The 27382-nt window shown below is 44.1% G+C and overlaps 1 protein-coding gene across 2 annotated transcripts in view; it reads right to left on the bottom strand.

Annotated features, from left to right (window-relative positions):
* RAB31 (RAB31, member RAS oncogene family) overlaps positions 1-19951 on the bottom strand; it is a 66001-nt gene extending 46050 nt beyond the window's left edge. The window contains exon 1 of one of the 2 annotated variants that reach the window (XM_071554832.1): positions 19843-19951. In XM_071554832.1, coding sequence (XP_071410933.1) covers positions 19843-19881 — 39 coding nt within the window. In that variant the 5' untranslated portion in view covers positions 19882-19951. The remainder of the gene's footprint in view (positions 1-19842) is intronic. The other variant, XM_071554833.1, reaches the window with a different exon arrangement.
* Between the last annotated feature and the right edge of the window lie 7431 nt (positions 19952-27382).

The following is a 27382-nucleotide window of genomic DNA, read 5'->3' as shown; positions in this document are numbered from 1 at the left end:
GATGGTCTGTGTCAATTCTCCCACAATAAAGCAATCAACACATCATTTCTAATTGCTAGAGTAACTTCAGGACGACACTGGTGTTGTGGAGCACAAATTAGCTACAGAATCAGACTTTTTCCTCTGGTGCACATCAGAATTAGATAAACTCTAATTCCCTCTACACACAGAAGGGCACCACTTGTTCTACCGACAACCAGGTCAGTTCTGTTACATCAGAATACAATCCTTCCTCCTAGTGCTGCAAGAACTGCATTTGGCACAGGAATTCTTGGCTCTATTGTTCTCAGCTCGCTAGCTGTTACATAACAATAATTATTTGATTTTACCTTGTAACAGTATTATGGGGATGTAAAACAATGATCGTTGTAGAGCATTCAGACAGTACAGTAACAAAGAGCTATTGAAGTGCCTTAAGAGACATAGTCAAGTGCTGAGTTTATTTGTTTGGTAATTATATGTGCATTCTATACCACCTGCATATTCATACTGGCTGTTTTAAAGTGGAAAATATCTACTGGTCAGGGCTTAATGCTACCTGGCCTCCTGTGGTGGGCTGATGCTGGCTGGAAAGCAGGTGCACATAAGAGTCACTCTATCACTCCCCTCCTCAGCTGTACAGAAGAGAAAAACTACAACGAAAAACTTGTGGGTTGAAATAAGGACAGGCAAAGATCACTCACCAACTACTGTCATGGGTAAAACACACTCAACTTAGGGAAGTTAATTCAATTTATTGACAATCAAATCAGAGTCAGAAAATGAAAAATAAAAACTAAATCTTAAAACACCTTCCCCACACCCCTTCCTTCCTCCTGAGCTTAACTTTACTCCCAATTTCTCTACGTGCTCCCACTGTGCATTGTCTCTGCCTCTCACTCCTTCTCAGGGGGAGGACTCCTCACACTTTTCCTCTGCTCCAATGTGAGTCTTTCCCATGGCGTGCAGTTCTTCACTAACTGCTCCAGCATGGGTCCCTTCCATGGGGTGCAGTTCTTCAGGAACAGAGAGCTCCTGTGTATGTCTCTGGCATGGTCACAAGTCCTGCCAACAAAGCTGTTCCAGTGTGGGCTCCTGTTTTCATGGGCCCACAGGTCCTGCCAGGAGCCTGCTCCAGCATGGGTTTTCCACCTATTCAAGTGTGTGGTATTCCACAGGCTGCAGATGGGTCTTCCATGGGCTGCAGGGGCACAGCTGCCTCACCATGGGCTGCAGGAGAATTTCAGCTCCAGCACCTGGAGCACCTCGTCCTTCTCCTTCTTCACTGACCTTGATGTCTGCAGAGTTGTTGCTCTGACGTGCTCTTACTCCTGAGTGCAATCTGCTCTTGTGCAGTAGCTTTTTCCATTTCTTAACCACGTTATCCCAGAGGTACTGCCACTGTCGCTGATGGGCTCAGTCTTGGCCAGCGGCGGGTTCATCCTGGAGCTCTGGCATTGGCTGTCAGACACAGAGAAGCCACCCCTCCAGGTCCCCACTACCAAAACCTTGCCACAGAAATCCAATACACTTCTGAATACAAAACGTATCATCTGATCCCTTCTCTTGGTTTGTTTTCCTTCGGTCCATATCCATTAGCAAAACACAGTACAGTATCTGCCTCACCTCAGAGCTGAAGCAAGTCTACAGCCCTGCCATTTCTCCTGTTCCCAGCCAGTCACCGAAGCCAAATGTCTGCTGTCTTACCAGTTTTGGCTTCCTTATCAGTATGATTATTCAGCATGTGGTTTCCCTTCACGCACATCCTGTACACATCCTCCTGTGGAATTAAACTCAGGCTTGCATAGCTGCTCCAATATCTGCCATACTTGAAGCGAGGGAACGCAGTCCTGCTTGTCGTGGTGTTTTGTAGGCTTCTTTAGAGTTAGCAGATTCCTCCATATTCACTGTCACAGGTCCATTTCTCTCTGCCAGATCCCAGCCCAGTAATCTTTCAGAGACAAAAAACTCCTAATGCCCAAGTTTCAAATACACTTTAATATATTGTTGCACCCCTTTTCTTTCTTACAGACAGAAAAGAGTACTTCCAGCCCTCCCTCACCTCTGGACTGCAATATTAGCTACAATCTCTCCAACTATCTACATTTTGAAGATATACAAAAAGACACCAAAGTGACACCATGACTTCACCAAACTGTAAAGTACAAAAGCAAGCTCTGCTGGCCAAAAGCACTTTTATCATCCTACCAAAGCAATGTGCCTGGCCAGAGATGAGAGAGCCTGAAGAAAGCTAATGTCTGTATCGTAGCTAATGTTAGCAAAAAAAAATCACTTTCTTAGAGGCACTCATGTATTTGCACATGTAATATAATACAAAACCAAAGTCTTTCCTAAAGTATTTCCAAGATACTTGACATTATCATGCCATCATAACTATGACTCAAATCTGAAGCTCTTCATGATGGGTTGATGGCACAGAGAGTCATGGCTGCAGCCTAAATAATCACAGAATGACAGAAAGGTTTGGGTTGGAAGGGACCTTAAAGCTCATCAGTTCAAAATTCCCTGCCACGGGCAGCGACACCTTTCACTAGCACAGGGTGCTCAGAGCCCCATCCTGCCTGGCCCTGAATGCTTCCAGGGATGGGGAATCCACAGCTTTTCTGTGTGTCAGCACCCTCACAGTAAAGGATTTCCTCCTAATCTCTAATCTAAACCTACTCTCTTTTAGTTTGAATCCATTTCCCCTTGTTCTGTCACTACATGCTCCTGTAAATAGTCTCTCTCCATCTTTCTTGTAGGCTCCCTTCAGGTACTAGAGAATTACAATTAGGTCTCCACAGAGCCTTCTCTTTTTGATGCTGAACAATCCCAATTCTGACCTGCTGGTCACGCTGCTTTTGATGCAGCCCAGGATGCAACTGGCTTTCTGGGCTGAAAGTGCACATTGCTGGCTCATGTCCAGCTTCTTATCCACCAGCACCCCTAAGTCCTTCACAGCAGGGCTGCTCTCAATCAGTTCATCCCCCAGCCTGTGTTGATACTAAGGGTTGCCCCAACCCAGGTGCAGCACCTTGCACTTGGACTTGTTGAACTTCATGAAGTTCTCTTGGGCCCACTGCTCAAGCTTGCCCAGGACCCTCTGGATGGTATCCTGTCCTTCAGATGTGAAGAACTTCAAGATGCATGGATCAGCTGTAACACGCCTCCTTTCTTCCCCAAGCACTCGGTTTCCAAGAGGATTCACTTTAAGTGCTCTCTCTCATCTGGCTGCCAGTAAGCATGCCTTTAACTTAAACTGAGCATTTGATTCCAAGTGTTGAAAGGTTTCTCCAAATGTGAGGACTTGAGAGAATGAACGTAATCACCTTGAAAGAAGGCAAGAGACAGTGCTGCAAAGTCGACCTAGGGAGCTATCCTTCCTTTGTACATAGCCCAGCAAATCAGTGGTAAGGAATGAATCCTGGATTACACTGCACCAGCAGTGGTAGCCAGGATTAGTGGTCAGTTAATCTACTACCCAAGAAATCACTAAGTGACCCATGTGTCTGCTGTACAGTTACTCATCCAGCACTTAGAAATCATACGGCTCTTCCACGACTTGCCCACTCTTTTGTCTATGAAGCTGGCACAGGAATATAAATTGACCTTTAGTTATGAGACAGAGGGCTACTGAGAGAAAGGGAGAACAGGACTATTCTATATAATAACTTTAAAGCTATTCTTTCTTTAAAATAATTCCAATGGAATAAAAATAAATAAATAAAAAACATAAGGCAAAATAGAAATGCAATGATGGGGAAAACATAGCCTGTGGGTCAGTAATCTGGTTACTTCAGTTTCGGTCTCTGCAATGTGATCCAAGAACAGCAACTGTACTTGAATCTGTACTGTAGAATAAATTAAAAAAACAATAACAACAAAGTAACACTGCAGCCAAACTACCTCTGGAATCTTCAATTTTTAAAGTTCACCTACTTCGATTAAAAAAAAAACCAACAAAAAGCACAAACCAAACTAAACCAAAACCCACATCCATACTGCAATTCAACTATATTTGCTTAATCACTGCATCTTACCATACAAAGTGCAAGCTAACCACACTGCCATGCTACCCAGAATGTGGATGGCAAAGATAACAGTCTTCATTTCTTGCTAATGGTACTTAGAAACTGCTTCCCCACACCAAATTTCCAGCTAATTCTGCGTCTGTTCTTACACATTTCCTTCCCCTTGCACACAGGTTATCAAATTCAGAGCAGCAGCTGAACTGCCAAGTAAAATGGAGGATTTAAAATTGAAATCAAAGAGCACAATCTCAATCAATTTCTTATGCCCTTGACAGCATGTGGTATGGGCGTCTGCAGAGAAAGAATTGCTTAGTCTGGTGAAAAGGAAGACAGGAACTTCGTGTTTATTTACATCCTTCATCTCAAATTGTGGCTTTGGGAGCATCAGCTATGCACTTGAGATGCTCAACTCCTTGTTTTGAACTGTCTCTACAGTTTCAAGTAAGAGCATGATCTCTATAAAAAGCAGCTACAAATAAGGCAGTATCAATCTAGACGGCTAATGAGAGGATGAAAAGAGAAACAAGCGTAGCACCTTTCAAGGAAGCCGGAACTCACAGACACACAGACACAGACAGACACAAATCTCCTTTGGACTAGCAGCACATGCCAACCAATGAGCAAAACAACCTCCCCCTGGATTGCAGGGGCGGACCCAACAGCTCAAAGCCTGAGAATATCCTTAGTGAGACTTGCTCATGCTTTACACTACAATAAAGCAGCTTTTGAGTACAACAGTGTGGTCACATGCTGTGTATAAGCAGTCCAGCCTTTTAGGGACTTCATCATCAAACTGGCTGATTAAGTCACAGGAAACAATCTTGCATCAACAAAAACTGACTCAAGACTGAACACATGGCAAGAAGCAAGACCTCTCGCCACTACCTGACACAGCTTCCCACCAGAGAAAGCTCCATCACAAAACCAAACACCATCAAACCCTTCTTCAAGGGCTGGACCATGTTGCAGTGCAACGTAGAGCATTTAATTGGGCAATAGCACCACCTGGTGACTTCTGGGACTATGAGAGAAGGAAACTGGTCAATTTGGCCATGCTGGGACTGGAGGAAAGGAGGAAGCACCCAGTGACCAAATTGCTCGAGCAAGTTGGGAACCAAAAGCCTGGGTAAGAAGGAAAACAGGAGAGCGTGATGGAGTTACAAGAACTAGACAGGTGAGACAACCTGAGATGGAAGGAAGAGTGCCTGAGCACCTTCCCCTGGAATCACAGGCATATCTCACTGCTGTTACCACCTTGGGGAGCCCTTTGTGGCAGCGGGTAGTGTGAGTGCGGCAAAGGCAGCTGCAAAGGGATGCCTGTATCGCAAACATAAATCATTGTATTAATGAACAGAAAAAGGAAAAAAAAAAACACAAACCCCACAAAAAACCCACTCAAACCTGCATAGTATCAAATACATTGTATGCCACACGGGGCATTTTTTCGGTTAATTTTTAGGAGAACTATAGCTGTGAGACTTTATAGGGATCAGTCTTGTCCAAACAAAAATCATACCCCTAATTGCCTTTTACTGATCCCTGGATTATAGGATCCTCCTGACCAAGGTGTAACACAGACCAGTAAGTAAACCTACCCTGACAGATGCCTTGTAAGTGATAAAAGAGCATGTTATAGAATCATAGAATCACAGAATGGTTTGGCTTTAAAGGGACCTTAAAGACCATCTGGTTCCAATGCCCTTGCCACGGGCAGGAACATCTGCCACTACAGACCAGGTTGCTCAAAGCCCCATTCAACCCAGCCCTGAACACTTGCGGGGATGAGGCATCCATGGCTTCTCTGGGCAACCTCACACCCACACTCTATGGTATCCTCTCCTACCACCCCAGTTCACCTTAGATATCTCCCTGTTAGCAGTTTGCTGATTTCCAATCTGAGCTCCACCACAGACATTTATGTATGATCTCTTCAATGTTCATCTCTTCATTTTTCAGGTAAGGATTAGAAATGAGCCCTTGTTTACCATAGGAACATTCCTACTGTTGGTGTCACAGATGGGTCACAGTCACATCTCATGATCCTTCCCCCACCAATGAAGTAGGAACCAAAAGCGAACTTCACAGATCTCTCCAGTAAATCAAACCTCAACTGGGAGGAGCTAAAATAAGCCAAAGTAAAAATAAATACAAACGGCAAGTTCAACTTTAATGCCTATGCAATTTTACTGATAGCAATACTTGAATTTTGGCAATTCCAAAGGTCAGAGTTTATTTTCTGGACAAATCTGGGAGACTTTTTAACATCTGCACACAGCCATCCTTTTCCTGCTCACTCTATCTCAAAATACACGTGCAATCACAAAAATCCACTTGATGTACTACTCTTCCCACAGGCAAATTTCTATTTAAAAACACAGTAAAAAACTATGGGAATAGTATCTCCTTGAAAATCCTGATAATTGGCCCTGAACCTGAAAAATTAGGTAAGAAGAGTAACACATCTATTACTGTACCTCACACTGTCAGTGATAATGAGTATTGATTGTAGGGACTGTTATCTCTATTGGTCATATGCACACACACTGGCATAACAATTTGGTTAAATATTATTCATCACCACTGCGCAATGCAGTGATCAGAGAAACTAAATTTAATTTTCAGACTAAAAACATAAATAACATGAAGTTTTCATAGTTCAGTAAACACAGTAGGCAACAGCATAGTGACAAATGGTTTTTTTCGTACAGTTTCACAGCAACAAATGGGATAAACATTTCTGTGTTGTTCTTTCCACACCAAATTCTCTTCCTCAGTGAACCTTCCCCACATACATTTGTAGCAGCTGAAACTTTCAAAATAATGGTATGATCTCAAAGGAGATAGTCTTGGACTCAAATTGCTTTTTTACACAACTTTCTGTTTGTACTCCAACAACCTGACACTTTTGTTCTCAAATTCTATCATTAGGGGCCATAATTTCACTACACAGGCTTGTTAGTGACAGTAAATACGGAAACAAAATAATTTCTATTCATGTCCCAACACAGAAGATATGCAAAACCCTCCAGTCAATCTAGAACTGATAATCCAATCCAAACATTGTAATTCATATTGCAGATTGCCTGTAAGTACCAACAGTCATTTTCTTGTATTAAATGAAGGCAGTGGCTCTTAATGCAAGCAATGATAGAGACATCAACTAGGTACAGCATTTGAAAAAATGGCTCTTGTGTTCAGCTTACTATTTCACTAATATAAAAACTGCACAGTGGTTGCCTGAAAAAATTGTAAAAGGGCTCAATTACCTTCAAATTTGTCCATCCAAGCTCAATAAACCCTATTCAATTCAATGTTCAGACACACTTCTCCCAATTTGTAACTTCCTCACCTGCAACATTACTGACTGCATTTCATAGGAGAGAGGAAGAAAAGAGCTACATAAATGATGTCAACCAGTTGAAAACTTTGGTCCTGGAGACAAGAAAGCCTGATCCTCTCTCTCTTGCAGCAACAGGCAACAGGGGAAGAAGGCAGTTTCAGGGTGCAGCTATAAAAACTAACATTTCCCCTAACAAACAGGAACCAGACTCACGGCCCCGCATCTGTGCTCCAAATTAGCGGAGCCCTGGTACAGGGTATGTTGTCTACCAAGAACCAGAAGCAAATAACTGGGCAGAGGCAGCCACACACCAGCCACTTTGAACAGTTCAGGAGACATGAGAGTGGGACACCAACTAGGGATTTCGTACCTGCATTTATTGCCAGAAATTTTGCCTCTGCTTATCAGCTCTTTTTAGCTGACACAACAACCTGTAAAACCAGCAGACTCCAATGACCATTGAAGGTGTGAGCTAGTCTCCTTCATCAGCAGCCTAAAGACTGGCCAGCTGCTGATGGCACTCTCTTTGCAGGCTGCTCTTATAACTTGCCAGCCCACCTGCAACCTTTGGAAATCTACCTCCATCAGCCTTCCACACACATTAAAACACATGCCTTCCCCAGAGGGTAACAGGGGAAGGGAACACACTGAGATTTGCTAAAATTTGCCACTATTTGTTATTTACAATTAACTGCAAATGACATGTAGATAGATAATACACATCCACATGGACATTAATTGGCATGAAGGTGAGGTCTAAAATCCTTGAAACTGGAGGCTTTCATTTCCTGAATTGGTGTGCAGGACTGGGAATGGACCAATCAGAGGTTTGCTTAAACCTAAATTTGTGTTAAGAAATTTTTCACCCAACTGTTAGGTTGGGTTTAATTAACTTTGATTAATAGTGATTTCATATGCATTTCAATTTCACGTATTAACTGGATCTAAAGTTTTCCGTAATAGAGTAAACTTCACCACTTACTTCAAACAGCATCATCACCTGGTGCTTTCCCCTCTGTCACCCATGCAAGTAAACAGAAGAGGTAACAGCAACCACAGTATAATAAAACACAGGGCTGAGATTTTTAGCTGTGGATTTACTATGTGCTGCTGTGAACTTACTAAAAGTAAAGCTACCTGCACTGAACAGGCTCATAAACAGAAGACATTATCACCACAAGGCCATATCCCTTAGGCAGTTGACTTCTTGAATGTATTCACCTCCTGTTGGTTTCACTGGGTATGAAACTCAGCAACTCCTAAAAGCTGGTAAGTCTAGCGCATTTTATGAAAAAAAAAACTTAAAATGAGCAAAAACAGATAGTGTTCCTTTTATTGTTAAAGCACCATCTTCTCTCCGCCACAAAAAATAAGCAGGAAATCTGTACCTAACTTAAAACTGTTTAGAAGGATGTTTTCATTCACTTGTCCAATTTTTTTCATCTTCCCTCAGAAACTGGGAACCAGAAAGGGTTAAAAGTGTGCGGATTTTGTAAATCTCAACTGAAAACACACTGGGAGCATTTCAGCTGGAATGCTAAACCATGAAGTTTAGTACATTTAAGGACAAAGGTGTAAAAGAAGAATGTATTTGACCTATCCCTCCAAGGCATGAGAAAACTGAGCCGCACAAAAGGGACTGAGGAGTCACTCTCAGGACAGACTGTCTGGATACTAAACACATTTTCAGTGTCACATCCTGAGTGTTTGGGACCATGTGGGACTAAAACCAAAGTTCCCACAGATGCCAGACACAGCAGAACTACAGGTATAGGGATTGAGGAAAACATCTCTACTGGCCAGTGAGATCCCACCAGAGTTTCCCACTGTCACATCAGTGACAGCTTTCTTCACTGGCTGAGAGACACAGCTTAATTTAAAGCAATGTGAACAGCAATTCTGCAGGTTCCACAGGACAAAAGTGTCTCGAAACATAAATGAAACAGCACTAAGACAGTTAGGACTTTAAGAGAGAAAAGGAAACGAAAGACTAAAACCAAGGGAGAAGTGGCAGGGGTTTTCCACCCCACCTTATTATTTCATATGTACTACCCTTTGTGGGTTTCTCTGTGTATTTTTCTGTTGTCTTAGCTTCTCCTTCCCTTGCTCCTGCCCTGAGTTTACCATTCTGTGTTCCTCACTCCCTTCCACCATAGAGCTCCCTAACATTTTCTCTCAGTTTGAGTCCTCCACTTCCTCCTCCTCCATTAGTCTCTCTCTTCATCACTTTGTTCCTCCAAATCTCCTCTATGCCAACTTCCACATCCCTTTTTCTGCTGGTCTACACATCCTTGGAAGTGTTCAAGGCCAGGTTTGATATGGTCCTGAGCAATGTGCTAGTGGAAGGTGTCCCTGCCCATGGCAGCTGGGTTAGAACTAGATGACCTTTAAGGTCCCTTCCAACCCAAGCCATTCTATTGTCATCACTTAAAACTACTCCTGAAGAACTTTTTAGGCTTCAGGGCTGCCACTCTCCCTCAGACAGTCTGTATAAAATTGGACTTATGCTGTCAAAGGTTCATTTTCTCTCTGTTGTTGTCCACATCAGCCTAAGGGAGAAAAAGCCTGGCCACAAAACTCTGTGTCACCTTAATACCTGGTCAAATAAAGCACCACCTCCAAAGAATCTACCAAATGCTGAAAACCAAGCATGGGTAAAACTGAGCTACTTTATCTGCTTTTAACATTTAATGACAGGAATCACTCATGAGCTGTGTTATCTCAAATACTTAATTTACATATCCTTTTTTCTTGTCCTCCACACAGCACTTCATTCAGCTGTGCATTAAGCATATGCTGACCTTTAAGCTTGGGATTCACTTTAGTCCATTCTGCAAAGGCTGAACAATGTGGCCTGATACACTGCTGAAGGGGGATTACCCTAACGCTTAGAATCAAGCATATGCTTGGGAACTCTACTCAGATTACGGTTTCAGTAACATAATTTATGTTACCCAGTTTTATACAACTGCCATTTTTGTCACATAAAACATCCTCCAACTGTCCATCTAATGCCTGGACATGCAATTATTCTTTTCAAGCACACCCTGCAGAAAAGGAAAAAAAAGGAAAATATCCAAGACAGAAAAAAATTGAATTTAAAGACTACTCAAAGTACTCTCCACTGCTGGAGTCATAACAGTTAAGACAATGTTCCTTCATTGACATTCAAGCAACCTGAGACAAAAACAAAGTTCATCTTTACTTGAATTTTCCACAAGAGCGATAATGTCCAAAAAGAAAACTGCTGACTTAAGGGATAGTGTAAGAAAAAAACATGTTTGTAGCACATTCAAGAAATTATCACCTAAAAGTAACAGTACTGAAAAGGTTGAAGAAAGCACAGATTATGCACGATGAACAACTTCTGGCCAAAAGGTGGTTGCTTCCTGTTCGTATCAGGTTTAACAAGATATACTGCAAGTGTTGATTTTATGATTCTTAAAATAAGCATACTTATATTTAGCATGCAAAGGAAAGGGAAAAAAAAAAGATAGATAATGGGCTTCCTATTCAAGAAAGGGAATCAGTTTTTTCTCATTTCCTAAATCCTTCCAGGAATTAACCAACTGCCAGATTTATCCAGCCACAAAGTGGAAGTGTGCCCTTAACAAGCTGGTAGTGGTGGGTGTCAGTCAGTGAGAGGCTGGGGGCTTTTTAATTAACAAAGACTACACCGTGACAAACACCTTAAATTTTTCAGTTGTAATATGCTTCTAAATTCTAAATTAGCAACCAAAACTTTGTCTCCCTTAAGTCAAGTAGTTAAAAATTAATTCAAGTCACAAGAATCAAACTGAGCCTTAGTGCGACACCACACCACATTCAAGGAAATCCTCTCAAGGATATTTTTCACATCAGTAAAAAGCATGGTAAGTCTGGTGATCCCTACTACAGCTTCCCTGGGTTGGCACACAAAAGATGTTGACCAAATTCCTAAGGGTTCTTCTGCTGAGGAATTCCCAGCATCCGCCTCACAACTGGGCACATCTGGAGAATTCACGCAATGGCAATACTGGAATGAGGTACCAGCTACTAATTACAAGCATCAGATAGAGAAGGTTAAAGCTACTCCAGTGCCCACTGTAACTCATAGGTCACCAGTGAGCAGGGGAGGAGATGCAAGTGACTTCAGACAGGTCCAGTCACTCAGACGCACAGCTTTGCTGATGAACCATTAGGTCTTATTAACACTTAAGTTTTGTTTGTTGGAGAATTACATGGGCCAAAAAAATTCCTTTTTTCAGAATCAAACCCAGTTTAGGAATCTCTTCTAATTCATTTTGGCTCTGTAGACAGGCTTTAAAGAAAAGGTGAAGCTCCTTCAGACAATCCCTATCTGTAGGTGAATTCCTGTAAGAGCCTGATATTTATCATTTACAGTTTTTATAGTCCTCTGCAGTTGTGCCCGGCAGAGGCTGAGGGTCCAACCAGTATACCCGATGACGTCTGCAGCATCCTGTCACTCTGCTGACAAAGGAGGAAACAATTACTCAGGGACACAAAGTATTTAGTAGCTGGATTTCATACACATGCAACTTCCACATGTTGCCCAAATAAGAACATACTCTGGCCAAAACAAAAAGTGAAAAAACATAACTTCTCTACCCTCTTCTCCAAGAAATGTAAAAACATGCACTAACTAGCATTTATGTTTAAAAATATCCAGGCAAAAATAAAAAATGCTTCTTCCACTGCCTGTTGCTCAGCTTTCATGGGCAGCCCTGCAAGGCTGGAGACTGTAAATCAAACCACTGGCATTTGCTTACACAAGGCTGTGCTCCGAGTCAGTCTCTCATTCACCTCTGCTGGCAGCTTTCTAAAGCTCAGATTTGTCTTTTGGCAGTGGTGGTCAAAACAGCAAGTGTTCACGGAAAGGGTGTACAAGATACTTCAGAAGAAAACTGAAATGTGTCCCTTTCCTGGCATCTTACAAGTTGAGATGGAATTTAAAATAAATTTCCTTTTACCTTGACCCTTACACCACAACTCAGCCTCTACAAGGTATGCAGGGAGAAGAAAAACATCTCTGTAAGAATAAAAACATATTTTATTTTCATTTATTTTAAAAGCACATTTCTCATGGCAGACCCAGACACCTGGTGAGGGGCTGCAGTTACGTTCTCAGGAGCTGACCCTAGCCTACAGTTAGGAGATAGTAGGGGGCATGACAAGCCCCAACAAAGAGCAAAGCACTCAAGGCTTGCTCTGCCCTCCCCAAAAAGTATGGGATGATCCAACCCACTGGCATGATGATCTACCCCACAGGTGTGATTAGCACTGGATGGAGGCAGGACTTGTAGGTATACTGTGGGGTAGAGGATCTCTACCAGCTTCCCACCTCCATTTCCAACCCTTTTGGCAAGTACCTCTAGGTATGCATGTCTTGGGCATTCAGCTGGCCCCAGAAGCAACTTCAGAAAAACTCGAGCAGAGGAAGCCCCCAACCTTCGGATGGAGGTGGAGAGGATGGCAAGGCAGTCAGACCACAATCCCAAACACAACATCCCCATCAGTGGAGGTTTGACAAGACACTGAAGCTGAGGAGAAACAACCTGCCCTGCACTCAGTTTTATGAGGCAGCACCTGAACAGTGGGGAAGGTGGGGTCAAAAGCAACCTGCTCTAGTGGGAGGTGACACTGCCCATGACACTGGGGTTGGAACTAAATGACCTTTAAGGTCCCTTCCAACCCAAACCCTTCTATCATTCTGTAACAGTGCAAACCTGCCAAAGCCAGTTGTGCTCACTTCAAGATGCCCCTCTGCCTTCCCCTCAAAACCGCAGCACAGGAAATGAAAAAAATGGTGCCTGTCCTGATCTTATCTGAGCAGAGATGAGGCCAGGAAATCCATGATCAACAGCAGTCCCTGGAGAGTCTAACAGTGCTGAAGACTGGGCAAATGGCATTTGCAAGAAGCAGCAGCAGGGAGGGGAAAGGAAAGGTGGGTACTGAAGCACAGCTGGAGCAGAGTTGCGGTTCCAGCCTCTCTGTTAAAGGCTTCTCTCAACAAGGAATTAGCTTGAGATAGTTTAGAAAGAATATGTCAAGAATACATCTATCCAGCCTGTACACTTGCAGACTGCAGGACCCACATCGTACCCAGCTCTGACACAACCCAACACAAGCAAAATTTACCAGCTCTGTAACTTATAAACACTAACACAAGCAAAAGCCCTGCAGACTCAGAGGCCTTCGCCCACAGGCAGTTCAACTGCACTCTAACTGCAACACACCCATCAATAAATCAAATTATCGCCTTAGAAACAAGTCATACCATCAACCAGAGATTCAGAAAACATACTTTAAATGTAAATTAAAAATGGCTTTTATACGCCTTGATTTCAGCTTGTTAAAAGGAACCATCTGAGGAAAATGAGAGGGTTTTTCTTTTCTCCACACATTGCTTGCATGCAGAGTTTCTGGTTGCTTCACATAGTCTGCCTGAGGACTGATTCACTGAGTAGGGCTAAAACTGCATTCAACCATGTGAAAAAAATGGAGTTTATTAGCAATTCAACTTATTTTGGTAGAAAGAAAGAAAGAAATTAGGTAGGTTTTCTTTTCCTCAGAATTACTGTAAAACACAAAGTTTCACAATTTTTCAGTCAGAAATCAAAAAGAGGGATAGAAGCAAGGGGCTGGAGAAATGAAAAAAAAAACCAATTGGCAACACTATAAACAAAAGAAATAAATAGAATTTGGGAGACAGTAAAACTGCAGCCTGGAATATGATTTCTGAGCGATGGTCACTGCACTGACTCATTCAACAGGCAAGTTACAAGCAGGTGTAAGGAGCCAAGAGCTGGTTATAAGTGCATGGGAGTTGACCATGTGCAGCACCAGGCATCAGCCATGGGGGATTCTTTTGCTGCCCAGTTGATGAGTAGTAACAAACTTCCCCTTTTGAGGCTTTGCTTCCAAAAGTAAAACTTACTTCAAATTCTGCCTTCTGCTGCTTCAGAAATTCAGCTTGAATGTGCTGCTGAAAACAAAAGCAGTGTGTGGCCTCCACACTCATCTTTTCCTAGAAGGATGCTTCAGTTAAAACCCAGCCTACTCTTTGAAGCAATCCCACACAAAATTTCTGGAAGAAGGTAGTAAATAAAAAAGTTTTTTAGCTATGTCAAGAAAGCAACAGGGCCAAGATCAATGTAAAATCCTAAATTCTGTTCAATTCTGAGAAATTGTTTACCTATTCAAGGTATGTATTGCAAAAAATCTGATTGTAGCCATTTAAATGTTTCATAACTTAATATGAAAAGGCTGCTTTAGGCTTCTGAAGACACTTCTTCATTGATACGAGAGAACAAGCATTTCTTACTTGATGCATAACTGGATTTTAATGCAATATTAAAAAAAAAAAGCCAACAAAATCGCCAGTCTCAGACTCTTTCAGTAACCTGACAGACTGGCAAAGGACGGCAATGGAATATGGAAGTGCTATGTACACACAGTAAGTGCAGATGTCAGACTACTCTTCACCAGGGAAAAATATAAAAAAAAACCACATTTCCTGAGAAATTGATGTATATGCAGTCAGCTGTGTGTCTGTCTTTCAGTTCCCCACAGACTTATTTAAAATCATTGTTCAGTTTTACTCAGGATTTGCTATTTCACTACAATGCAAAGGCATAAGTGGTTAGCAAAGAGACAGATGAAAGCTCCTTTAATAGAAAGGCTGCAATGATGGACACTTCAAATCAGTGACTCGACATGACAGACAGCAATGGAGTCATAATTCAAAAGTTTCTCTCACGATAGAGCTACTTGTTTACATAAAAGTACAAATGAATGATGATGATGAACCATTAACACGGGGTGGGGGGGTAATCGCTTTTCAGTCTGTTTTCCTCTCAGATTGACATTTTCTGGACAAAAATTTTAGAAGATGTACATTCACTTCATCAGTAAGATTTACTTCTTTTCACAACTGCCTTTGTCATCTGCTCTACTTTGGTCTCTCTTGTACTGTTTCAGGCTACAGCACACAGCTGTTGATGCACACATGGCTTCTGCACTATGTAATGTTACTGTCTTCAGCAGGATGCTCATCTTAACGTGGAGGCCACCCTTGCACATATCTAGTGGGAAGAAAGGTCCTTAACTGGTACAACCCACCCGGGTGTGCAGTTTGGTTTTTAACAGCAGAGCTCCTATTTGTGCTGGGACACATAGGCCTAAAAGCATTAATAATGACAAATATTTCAGAGTCAAAAGAAAAATATAACCTCAGTCTTTCACAGACACCAACAGAGACTAAAAGATTCCCAGTCATACATGTTCAGTATAATAGCCACTTACAGAAGAGGAGTGGGCTTTGCACTGAAAGGTCTGATTGCATGCATGTGCTCTGCTACCAGAATCCATTATCCATCCAGCAGAATGCAGAGCTTTACATTATCATGACATGAAGATGTGAAACCAGAGATCTTCTCTGTAAGAAAACTATTATCACATTCCAAATTACTTTTGAGTATCAAACAATTCTGAGCTCAATTTCACAGCCTGCACATGCAGACGTTGCACAGAGAGGTACACGACACCCTCAAAGGCAATAGGCAGTTCTCCACACCTAGCAAATGGAATTCAGTTGCAAAGAAACTCCTGAGAAATCCTTCTCCTCCAAAGAGAAAATATCACTCCTTTTACAAATGTATGCTTACCAACTTCAGAAAGTATTTTCATGCTAACAGAGCGCGTGCCAGCAAGTGACTTCTTATGAGCAAGAAAATGGAAACATAAACAGAAGGGTAAAGAAATGAAGTCTCAGGCAAGGAAGATGTAAAGCACTATGTTTGGGAAAAACTTTCTATAATAAAAGCAGTTAAGCTCTGGGACATCACCCCAGGGACAAGATCATGAGTTTTTAAGGACCGGAGGCAAACATATGTTAGGAAAGCTATGAAAGGGGGTTTAGGGACAAGGGGTGACCTCTGAGCCTCTTCCAATCCTAACTCCTTTGGTCTCATGATGAACAGTCACAACACAAAAATGTAATAAACAAAAACAAAAGGAAAGGAGTAATGGAGGTCACTTTAGATGGTAGTTAGCAAGCCACTTCTCAAAGGCTCTGAGGACTTGTCAAAGTTTCCTCAGGAAGTGACAAAGACAAGAAACTTTGCCTTAGTCTTAAACCTGGCAATCTCTTCAGCAGTTGCCACACACAATTATGTCATGATTTGGCGGAGTTGTAAATCGCTCCACCAGTCCACATAAAGAAAATGTTGGGAGCTAAGACACAGGGCACTCAGCAGCCCCAGCCAGATTAGGAAACTGGCAGCTGCACACCTGGCCACATTTCAGCACTGAAGCACGGCTCAGGAACACACTAGCCACACTAAGCCCCTCTCTCCATCCCCTCCACAAAGGTGCCCCACACAGAAACACCAAGCAAGTCAAATGGGAGCTACACTTCATCTCACTGCACATACTGAGCTGCAGCTAAAAAACTTGCTCAGCTCCACAAGCAGGGACAACTTCTGTGAATAAACAAGAAGTCCAGACTGAGAGAACAGGAAGAGTCTGGAGTGACAAGACAGGACTTGGAGCAGAGCTCAAGTGTTCGCACTTGGAAAGATGAAGACCTTCCACATGCAGATACCTCACTGCCCAGCAGCAATAATTTACAGGAGGAAGTAGTTTAGGAGCAGGCTTGAGGACACTTGCATGGCAACATACTGAAGAGAGCTATTAAACTGCACCTCCATAGCTCTTACACCTAAGGCTGTAAGGCACTGAACAATTAGGCAGGCATCCTGCTCATGCCAGCCCACTGGCAAGCTGAAACCACCGAAGAGTCCCAACATCAACAAAGTCTGCCTTCCAAACTGACTAACAACTAGCCTTGCCCTGCCCCAGATTTCCTTTCTCCTTCTCTGGCTGGTGTGTCCTTCAACATCTACAAATTCCACATCTTGTGCACTAATCCAGGCTGCTCCAAATCACTCCCATGACACCTACAGAGAGTTTTAAAAACCCCAAGATACTCTGGAGGAGGAGGAATTGAAATGTAGATACCCAAATCCTCAGTTTGTTAGATTTATGCTAAAAATTACAGGCCAGGTCCCCCCTGGCAATGTGGGGTTAACATCCTGGAGCTGACAACTTACTCCCCACCTCTGCTGCAATGGCTCTGGGACACACACTGGCCCTGGAAGAATTGCACTACCTTGCAAGGCCAGTAGTGTGGAGCACAGCTCTGGTTTCTCTATTCCCTTTCTTCCTCATCTTCCTGTCTAGACCCTCCACAGTCAAATGGGCTTACACCTTGTGGAGAGCTTGTGGAGAAGCTGGCTTTGCAAATGTTGCACCAGCTGCAATTTTCCCCCACTGGGGAATTCTGAACAGGCAGAAAAGAGCCCAGACCCTCTGCACAGCTCGGGGCCAGACACCAACCATGATCCTCCTGTCTGATCTAGAGGTACAGCCTCAGGCTTTGTTCGGAAGTGGAGAGGGATACAGGCTTACAAACTGGTTTAATTCCTATTTCTAATAAGCACATGAACTTGAGATTTGGACATGCCAGACTTGATTATTGACTGATTATCAGGGGATATACTAGATACAATGCAGATTAACCTACCAGGTCAGGTACCTACTGAAAAAAACAACTGTCAAGATTTGTTTTGGTAGATGTGAAAATCCATTTCTGAGCTGCCATCCAGCTTTCAAGCAGATCAGAAGATTAATGCGTGCGTTTGTTCACACAGACAGGTATGGAGTTTCCCTGCTCTGAAAACCTGTCTGAACTTCTAGAGGAGTTTCATCATCTGAAGGATTCCTCTTTTGAGAACACAGTAGTGTTAGTTCCCATGGTAAATGAGATACCTGTGATCAGAAGTAGATGATTTTCTAGGATTATGCCCTGTTAAAACCCAGGAAGGAATATCTCACTAACTACTAAGTGACTATAACTACAGGCACATCTTCCTAAGCGTTACCACTGCCACCCTATCATTTTAATGAATCTACAGAGTAATTGCATACTCCCAGTAATACAGTGCTGCATTATAGGTTTCTTTTCCTGTTTTAAAAGAAGAAAACAGTTGCCTTACAAAACCCCCAGTATATTTTACTGTTACAAAACAGCGATAAAGAATGGTCAAAAGGAATCTCATTCCACAGGACACTTCATCTCTATAAAATTACACATTTTCTGCTGGGAAAGAAGATAAATAAAGACATATCCACATATTCTGCCCCAGACTCCTCGTGTTTGTGTAAACCACATTTATTTTTGTCACTATGCCATTTTAAAAGCTGCAGGCAGGAATTCCAACCACAAAAGGAGGAATGGCCACTGCCAAATACTTTGGGTTGAACTCTCCAGTACCCTGGCACCACATCTTGGCACTTACTCCAGGGCAAGGTACCCACTCCTGCTGGGCTAAGTTTCACCACAAATCAGAGAGAACCAGGGTGTCTATTTGTGTTTGTTTTACAAATATACAACTCATTTGTATGGCGCATGAAAAAGAATTCACTCTAAAACGCCTTCATTCATGCATCTTTCTTGAATGTTTATGGAGATACGGGCCTAAAAGCAGCCTAACTCGCACCCAGTAATTTAAGATATTTGATTTTAAAAAAGAACTGAGTGGCGATGCTCTCCTAGGTGCTGTCAGGAGAGGTGACTCTGCTCTCCGGAGGCATTTGTCCCAACTTGGTAGGTACGCTTCTCTCCCTGGGTGCCGGGCAGAGAGGGGGCAGGCGCAGCCAAAGTGCAGAGCTAAGCACATTGTTGCTCCAGATGTGAAACGCACGCACGGGTTCGCCAAAAGAGCAAAAAGAGAAGGGGAAAAAAAAAAAGGAATGGCAGAAAGGACTTTCCTGTAAGGAGCTGAGCTAAAGAAGCTCTGAATAAACCCCGACAAGTAATTAAACAAAGCACTGACCGTCGGCGAGACGGGACCGAGCCCCGGGAGGAGCCACCCGAGAGCGTGTCCCGGGTGGGCAGCACTGCTGCTCTTCTCCGTGTCGCTCCCACCACCGCTGCGGGGGCTCAGCGAGGCCACCGCCGCCTGGAACACAACCCCAGAGCCTCCCTGCCTGCGGGATGGCGGGCAGGGAAACCCTCCCGGGCACCTTCGGGGATCTGGCAGCGGAGGCAGAGCCGGCACGGGGGGACACGGCGCTGCGCCCGGCCTGGGAAGCGGTGCGGGGAGGCCCCCGCAGAGAGCCAACCCACCCCGCTACGCCCTCCTCACTTCTAAAAAGTTGAGAAACAAAATCAAACCAACAAAATAACCGCACCAAAGCCTCCCCCCACCCCGTGGAGGCCGGCGAGCGCCTGCCAAGTTTCGGCGTGGAGGAATTTACCGCGGCTGAGCCCCCCCCGCCCCACTGGGGCGCGGCGCCCCCCGGCAGAGGGAAGGGGCGACTGGAAGCATTCCCCGGCTTAGCCAGCATCCCCTCGTCCCGCAGCCCCACCTGCGGGGTGGGAAAAGAAGGAAGGAAAGGGGGAAGCGAGCCCCCGTCTCTTCTACTCACTCCAAGCAGACACACTTTGAGCTCGCGTATCGCCATCATCTGCCCGGGGCCGGCCGCCTCGCATGTCCCGGCGCCGCCGCTCCGCACTGCCCCGCCGAGGAGGCTCAGCCCGCCGGGGCCGCCCCCACCCGCCGGTCACATGCGCCCGGCCCCGCCTCGCCCGGCACGGCACGGCTGCGAGAGACCCGCACGGGGCGGTGCGGGACCGGGGATGCGGACCGCGCGTTGGGATGAGCCCTGGAGCGCGCCGGGAAGGGGAGATCACAGCATCCTTAGGGTTGGAGGGAACCTCGGGAGATCATCTGGTCCAACCCCCCTGGCGAGGCAGGGTCACCTACAGCAGGTTACATAGCAATGCATCCAGGTGGGTTTGAATGTCTCCAGTGAGGGAGACTCCGTGACTTCCCTGTGCAGCTGTTCCAGTGTCTGCCACCCTCAATATAAGGAAGTTCTTCCTCATGTTGAGGTGGACTATCTTACGGTTTAGTCTACAGCCATTGCTCCTCGTCCTGTCACTGGGCACCACTGAAAGAGACTGGCACCATCCTCCTGGCATCCATCTTTGAGATACTTATATGCATTAGTAAGATCCCCTCTCAGTCTTCTCTACACTAAGCGGGTTCAGCTCACACAGTCTCTCCTCATAAAGGGAGATGCTCAGCACCTTTGTGTCCCTCTGCTGAACGCTCTCCAGCAGCTCCCTGTCTTCTACAGCAGTGTAAGTATTTGCTGTTGAGAGAAAAAGCCGGTGAGTGACAGCGCCCCGGATGGGGCTGGACATATGCTTAGTCCTACACACCATGTGCTGGGCTATGCACAGGGTGGGAGCTACTTTGGTTGTGAACCATCTGAATCCATCCACTTTTTTTTCTTTAAGTTTTTCTTACTGTGTGCAGGAAACACTGAAAATAGTAACTCCATTTTTTACGTAATACACACCTCAGGTTGATAGTCAGCCTGCACCCCACACATCAAAGTCATGCCAAGCTTAAGTTAAGCTAATGTTAAGGCCAGTCCACTGAAATCCGTGAGGAAGGAGTCATAACCACTCTGCTTTTGGCATCCAGGGCACCAGATTTATGGAGAAGAGTTGCACTCTATAACCTCAGGAAAGTAGAAGAGCATCACCTGTCAGATATTTTAAATCAGAACCTCTCCTCTACTTACAGTTTTATTTTCCTGTTTTGTTTTTCTTTTTTTTTATCAGGTACAATTGCTACAAGGAAACGAAAATCTTGATTAGTCATTGTGAGATCACTGCCACGTCATTAGAAGCTTCCTGGCAATAAAGTGTGGCATTTAGTATGTCACTACATGTGGAGTCCTGCTCTCATGTTTATAGGCTGGATGAAGATGTTTGCCCTCTTTCAGAGCTCCCAAATCCTAGACCAAGAAAATGCCTGGAGAAGAGCAGTTGTTATCCCTATGGAGACAAGCACAAAGTATTTCTAGCAGAATATCACAGCCTGTCGGGAGAGAGAGTATCAAACGAGAGAGATCAAAGGAGATGCTCATCAGAGAGATGCTTTTAATTAAGATTTTTTTTCTTTTTTTTTTTTCTGGAGAAGTTAGCAAAAAGAAACAAAAAATACCAGGTTTTCAGACAACCAACACAGAATATTGTTAGGATCCTGCCTTTCCACAAGACTGCATTATACAATGAAATATTTCAATACAGAAATAGAATACACTCACTAATATAGGAAAAATTCAGTTTGCAGTCATAGAACAGCTAATTTAGAGCAGTTCAACATTTCAGCCAGCAATTAGTTCTACAAATTGACAGGAGACATAAATTGTTAAGGTTTTACACCATCCCACTCCATTCTTTCACTGACATCTCTGTGGTTCAGAAGCACCTTTCCATAGATTCCTTTCTTTTTTTTGTCACATCTTCAAACATTTCTGTGTCTGTCATGTATCCCATTAGTCATCTACACTTTTCTTTAGTCCACATTTTGTAATTCTTGAAGTTAGGGAATTTTTGCTTATTGTACACATGAAACATTATGCCATCTGAATTAATTGCAGTAAGAAACAAATTACATTATCATAGAATCATAAAATGGCCTAGGTTGGAAGGGACCTTAAAGACCATGTAGTTTCAACCCAGCTGCCACTGGCAGAGACACCTTTCACTAAAGCAGGTTGCCCAGAGCCCCATCCAACCTGGTTTGAACACTTCCAGAAGCGGGGATTATATTATAATCTAATCTGCATTAGAGTGGATTACAGAAAGAGACTGATAAATGGCCCACTATGTTCAGAGCTGTTCAGTTTCACAAGCACAGCTTGAGGACTTGTCCATAGGGGTGCTCAAATTAAGCTACAGATGTAAGAGCAATGAGAGCCTCCATAATCCAGGTTAACATACTTCACTGTTCATGCATTGGATCTGCAGCTTTAACCTAGGGGCCTTGGCTTTCTAAAGCTTCTCAATGAAGGTATGCACTAGAGTAAAATTAATAAAGTTCTAGTTTGGGAGAGCCATTTCCTTAAGCATGTCTATTTTCAAGACAGTAATACATCTCACTGACTTCAAAGGCATGTAAGTACATGCCCAATTGCTCCCTTAACTCAGTACCACCAAAATACAAAACAATGCCAGAGAAATTTGCTCAGGAAGGCAAATCAGAGTCCCATCTTTCATCTTATCTGGGGAATTTCTCAAATATGCAGTGGTATATCTCACAAAAAAAAAAATTACAGCCCAGACCTCAAAAAGCCTCTCTGTGAAGAGAGCAAATAACTAATTAGCTACCTACAAACAAGCAAATTGTTTAAAACAGTAGCATGACACTGGCCCAGCGGAAGCTGATCAGGCTGAAACAGCAGGAGAGAGATTGTTAAGGTCAATTTTACTTGCACAGGCACAAAATCTAAAGAGCCAAACAAAAATGAACAGCCAGAGAAAAAATAACCTACTGTACTTGTTTAAACAAAGAGCCTACAAACAACAACAACAACCAAAAATGTAAACCCTAAAATTAAGGAGGTAAGAAGAGAGAAAAACAATACCAACAGACATGTGCTCTGATATTATAAAAAGCTACTGACATTCATTCTTCCAAGAACTGGCATAATCTTTGTGTTTGTCTGCATGCAAGACACTGTGGTCAGGAAAACATTTTTGAAGAATTGGTCATGTTGCAGTGTTTTCAAATGGCTGGTTAAAAGCAAAGGAAAACAAGTCTTTCATCCCAAATGTTTTTGGTTTTTTGTTTTTGGTTTCTCCCCTTTTGTAGCATCTTATTCAATGAATAATTGTAAGTTTTGGAGCAATGGTGTGCCTCACTTTTTTCAACCCAACTGTATTGTGCTTTTGGAAAATACAAAGCCAAGCAGCTTTGGTTTTCAGCAGCCTTCCTTTAGAGTTTTAAGTCCCAGCATGGGATCCTCCAGTGGTCCAGGACAACAATAGCTGTGGCTGCTGCTGCCCTTCTCTTTGCTCCTACCCACATGTTCCTGCCCCAGTGTGGCTCATGCTGGCAGTAAACTAGTCCTATGTTTAAAAGTTTTCTACAACCTCAGCCTCTTCCTCTCTACAAGTTGTGTAGTGGTATTTAATTAGCGTTATTGGAAGGAAACTGAATGCTTGTGAGCTCCTAGCAGTTTTTCTCTATGAAGGCATCTGCCTTCCTCCTTCTGATTTCTTTCTCTGGTGAGTGACTTAGGAAGGGAAAGATCTGCCCAAGACCCTGATGTGTACTCAGATCCTGAAACTGCTGTTGTTCTGTCCTGAACACTGATGAGTTACTTCCCTTCTCCCATGTTACTTTCCCTCTCTATTTCTTGGCAAGCATCTTTCTTACACAAAAATGTTGTCCCTCCTCTTCACTGGGAAGTTCAATCCAGGCCCTCCTACTATGGGCTGCCATCCCAGCTCTTATTCCCAAGACAGGGAACAGGAGGCAAGTTAACTCCCTCCTGCCTAGGGAGAAATGCCTCTGCATCCCTTGGATAACACAAACATGCAGTAATGACTGCCACCAGTTTCTCTGGTGCTTGCCCAAGAAACTGCCAAAATCTCTTAAAATGAAAGCAGCTGCTGCTGAGCAAGCAGTTCTTTGAGTGGGAGGAGCAGCTTCCAGCTCAGACCCTAGATCCTGTACAAAGTCCAGTGGTTATGGAATGCCTAAAATTCTGGAAGATGCTAGAAGGTTTCTAACCATGAAGGTTAGAAAGGGGCTGCCCTGGAATGGCATAATGAGACTCCTGAGACATGAAAACCAGAGAAGTATGGGAATAACCTGGTGGAAGTAAGAGCCTGATTCTAATTTCAGTTGTATAGGTCTTAAGTCACTACAATTTTTTTTAATCTTGAAAAGTGTTCTTCCACTTCATTGCACATGCAAAAAGTGAATTAGACACTTCTTAGCCCACTGGTTCCAGTGTTAATGCCAGGCAACTGCAGCTGCCTGTTACTTCATTTTATTGTAGTGTTGCTTCATGTTTTAACGTCTCCTGTTTGTGGCTGTTAGATGGTCCAGTCACTCCCTCCTGAAGAGAAAAGTCTGCTGGAAAAGGTTAGAGGGGAGTAAACCTCTGCAAGATCTTACTTGCAGCTTCATTGCCAAGTACTTTGAAAAGCAGCATTATTGCTGATGAATAAAACCTGGGAGTTGTTTGTATGAACCTTACCGGCATGCTTTTTGTTGGACCTTGTAACAGATGCACTTTTTCTAAAGTGCTTGGGAAACATTTTTGGCAGTAGAAATGTATGCTTGTCAAGAGGGTCAAGTTTGCTTATCCACTGCTAATCCCTCAGAGCAATTTCCAATTGAAGGAGTGAAAAGTAATGCAAGTTTTCTTATTCTTTGCAAGGGATGTCCCATAGCCCCAAACTGGTGATAGTGCTACATTTCTCCACAGTTAGATGGGGAAAGAATCAATAAAACTTTTTGCTTGGAGCTGAAAAACAAAAGTGAGGTACAACTTGCAAACACTACAAATACCACAGCAAATTAAGTACCAAGAAAGGACAGCAAGTAGCTAAAGTAAAATATTGGCTGAATTTAAAAAGTAGACAAAAATTGGCTTCAGACAGATTTAGCCTGGAAGTTAGATATTGCGGACGGGTCCAAAGGAGATCGCAACACACCAATGTGGTGTTCAGACAAATCCCAACTTTATTCAAATTAGACAACATTTATAACCTGAGGTAACCTGAGATACATTTTGGTTAGTAACAGCAACAAGATAAGACACAAAGGCAAGAGATACACTGAGACACTTTCTGGATTTAACCACTTTTTGTACCATGGTGGCTAGATGCTTTCCATCTCGCTTGACAATAGCTGTGAAAGTTTCTGCCACAACCTGAGTTTTGCTGCGCTGGTTGATTTTGCCAGCCATCTCAAGCATTTCTGAAATGGTCTTTTGCCTGGCATTCTCAAGTGCCATCAGGTGGAACGTGAACTTCTTCTTGTGGTTTTCCAGTCCTGCATGTGAAGTTATAGCTTGATGCAGCTTGTCTACAAAGTGCTGATTTTCTTGTTTCACTTCGGTGAAGGAAGGTAACGGAGTAGCCTCAGGCATTGCATCTTGCCGATTGTGCTGTGATGGAATGCACTTCTGATGTTAAGCTGCCTGTCTCTTTAAGAAACGGCACTTCTCCATTGGCAGGATCTGCTGGCACCTGTAGGGGATACAACTCAAAAAAAGAATTATTTTCAGACTGGGGGGTTACCTCACTCCCCAAAACTTTTGATTGAACTCCTTCTCCCCCCCATGCTGTCCCTCACAACCAGCATGTCCTCTGCTGTCTGCGGTCGGTACTCAGCGCAGGCAGTGGGCATTGCCACCAGCATGAGAGCTGGTGGGTGTGGCGTGGGAACTGCATTTGATTGACAGCTGTATCCGCCCCCAGCGATTTCTTCCCGCCAGGCCAGCGCGGGGCCGGTCCCTCTCTCGGCAGGCTGCGGCGGATTTGCGTTCCACGCATGTGCCTTGATTGGTATGCAGTAGGGAGGGAGGTTGGGAGGTCCTGGAGCCACGCCGCTGAATGCGCACGCAGGTTCTTTGTCTGGAAGCCAGGTTTTCGCGGGCTTTGCAATCGCGTAGTCTCTTTGTTTTCCTGGCCACGTGGTTACGGTGCGCGGCTCTAGCTCCGCCAGGATGTCTCCCACGGCAGTTTCCAGCTGCAACGGAACGGCTCCGGTCCCGTGGGGCATGGGCGGCGGAACGGCCCCAGCCCTGAGGTACCCGCAGGGCATTGCCGCCGCCGGCGGCAGCGGCGGCGCTTGGGGATGTACAGGAGGAAAGCCGTTCCACGCGGCTTGTCCCCTCTCCCTCATCTCTCTCTTGGCTGAGGGCACCCCTCCTCGCGTTTTCTTGGACCCAGGATATAATAAAAGGTCACTCATGCTCTGGTATGGCTGGATATTTTCTGCGACGTATCTTGTGGGGATGCTCTGGTTCCAGGGTTGCTGCTGTTGTCCCGCCGCTTCTCTTGCCGCAGCGGCTGGTGGCACAGGCAGGTAGGATGTCAGCTCTGGGCTCATTTTCTGTGCATAGACTACTTCTTGGTAGCTATAGGGCGGTGGTGTGCTCATCAGCGGAGCATAGGGCAGCGGTGGATACAGCGGAGGGTATCCGCTCCATGGAGAAAAATTTCCTCCCCATGTTTGTGTTGGCTGGAGGCTTTCGTAAGCTCCGGCGGCTTCTATACTGCTGTGAAGTTGATACAGCATCATTCTGACGGCTTTATATGCCGGGGCTAATTCTAAGGCATCTATTGAAGCATTTTGGATTGCTTCCCACAGATTTGCTCCTATATTATCCCATGTGTCCATACGATATGCATAGCTTGCATCAGTTAAGCGTCCATTATTCTGACACCAAAATAAAAGCCTTTCTAGTGCTGGCTTATCTATTTTATGTCCCGTAATTTGGTCTATTTTCTCAAAGCTGTCAAGCAGCTTGGGTTTTTTTACTGATTCTGAATTTCCCATGCTTTTTTCCCTCGACTCACTGGTCAGGGTCTTCCGTGTTCCATGGTCCAGTCTTCCAGCAGCTCTCAGGCTGCTCAGCAACTCTCAGGGGTTGCTATACACAAGTGCTCGAAATTCGGCACACCGGCAACTCTCAGGGGTCCCCTTTAAGGTTCTGGATCTGTCCACAGCTGGCTTCTATGTCCCCAAACATCACGTCGGGGTCACCAAATATTGCGGACAGGTCCAAAGGAGATCACAACACACCAATGTGGTGTTCAGGCAAATCCCAACTTTATTCAAATTAGACAACATTTATAACCTGAGATAACCCCGCCCTGGGCACAGCGCATCTGACTCCAATAGGCTAAGGTAAGAATCATGTACTTATAAGGTAAAGTCCAAAGGTTCTTCCAGGTGAGAGGCTGGGCTTGTTATTGTTTGAACTCTGAGGGAGGTGTCACGTGGTTCCTCTGGACCCACCGGAGTAAGTGGGCGGCAACAGTTAGAAGTACAGTTTTCTAAGTCTTTGGAGCATTCAGTCAGAGCAATAAATGATATGCAAACTAATTTAAAAGTAGAGCTTTATGTATGTAAAAAGAAATTTC

This window comes from Pithys albifrons, chromosome 4 (assembly GCF_047495875.1).
Source record: "Pithys albifrons albifrons isolate INPA30051 chromosome 4, PitAlb_v1, whole genome shotgun sequence".
In the NCBI taxonomy this organism is placed as follows: Eukaryota; Metazoa; Chordata; class Aves; order Passeriformes; family Thamnophilidae; genus Pithys; species Pithys albifrons.
Note: the sequence above shows the minus strand (reverse complement) of the source record. Positions and strands in the feature narration are given on the sequence as shown.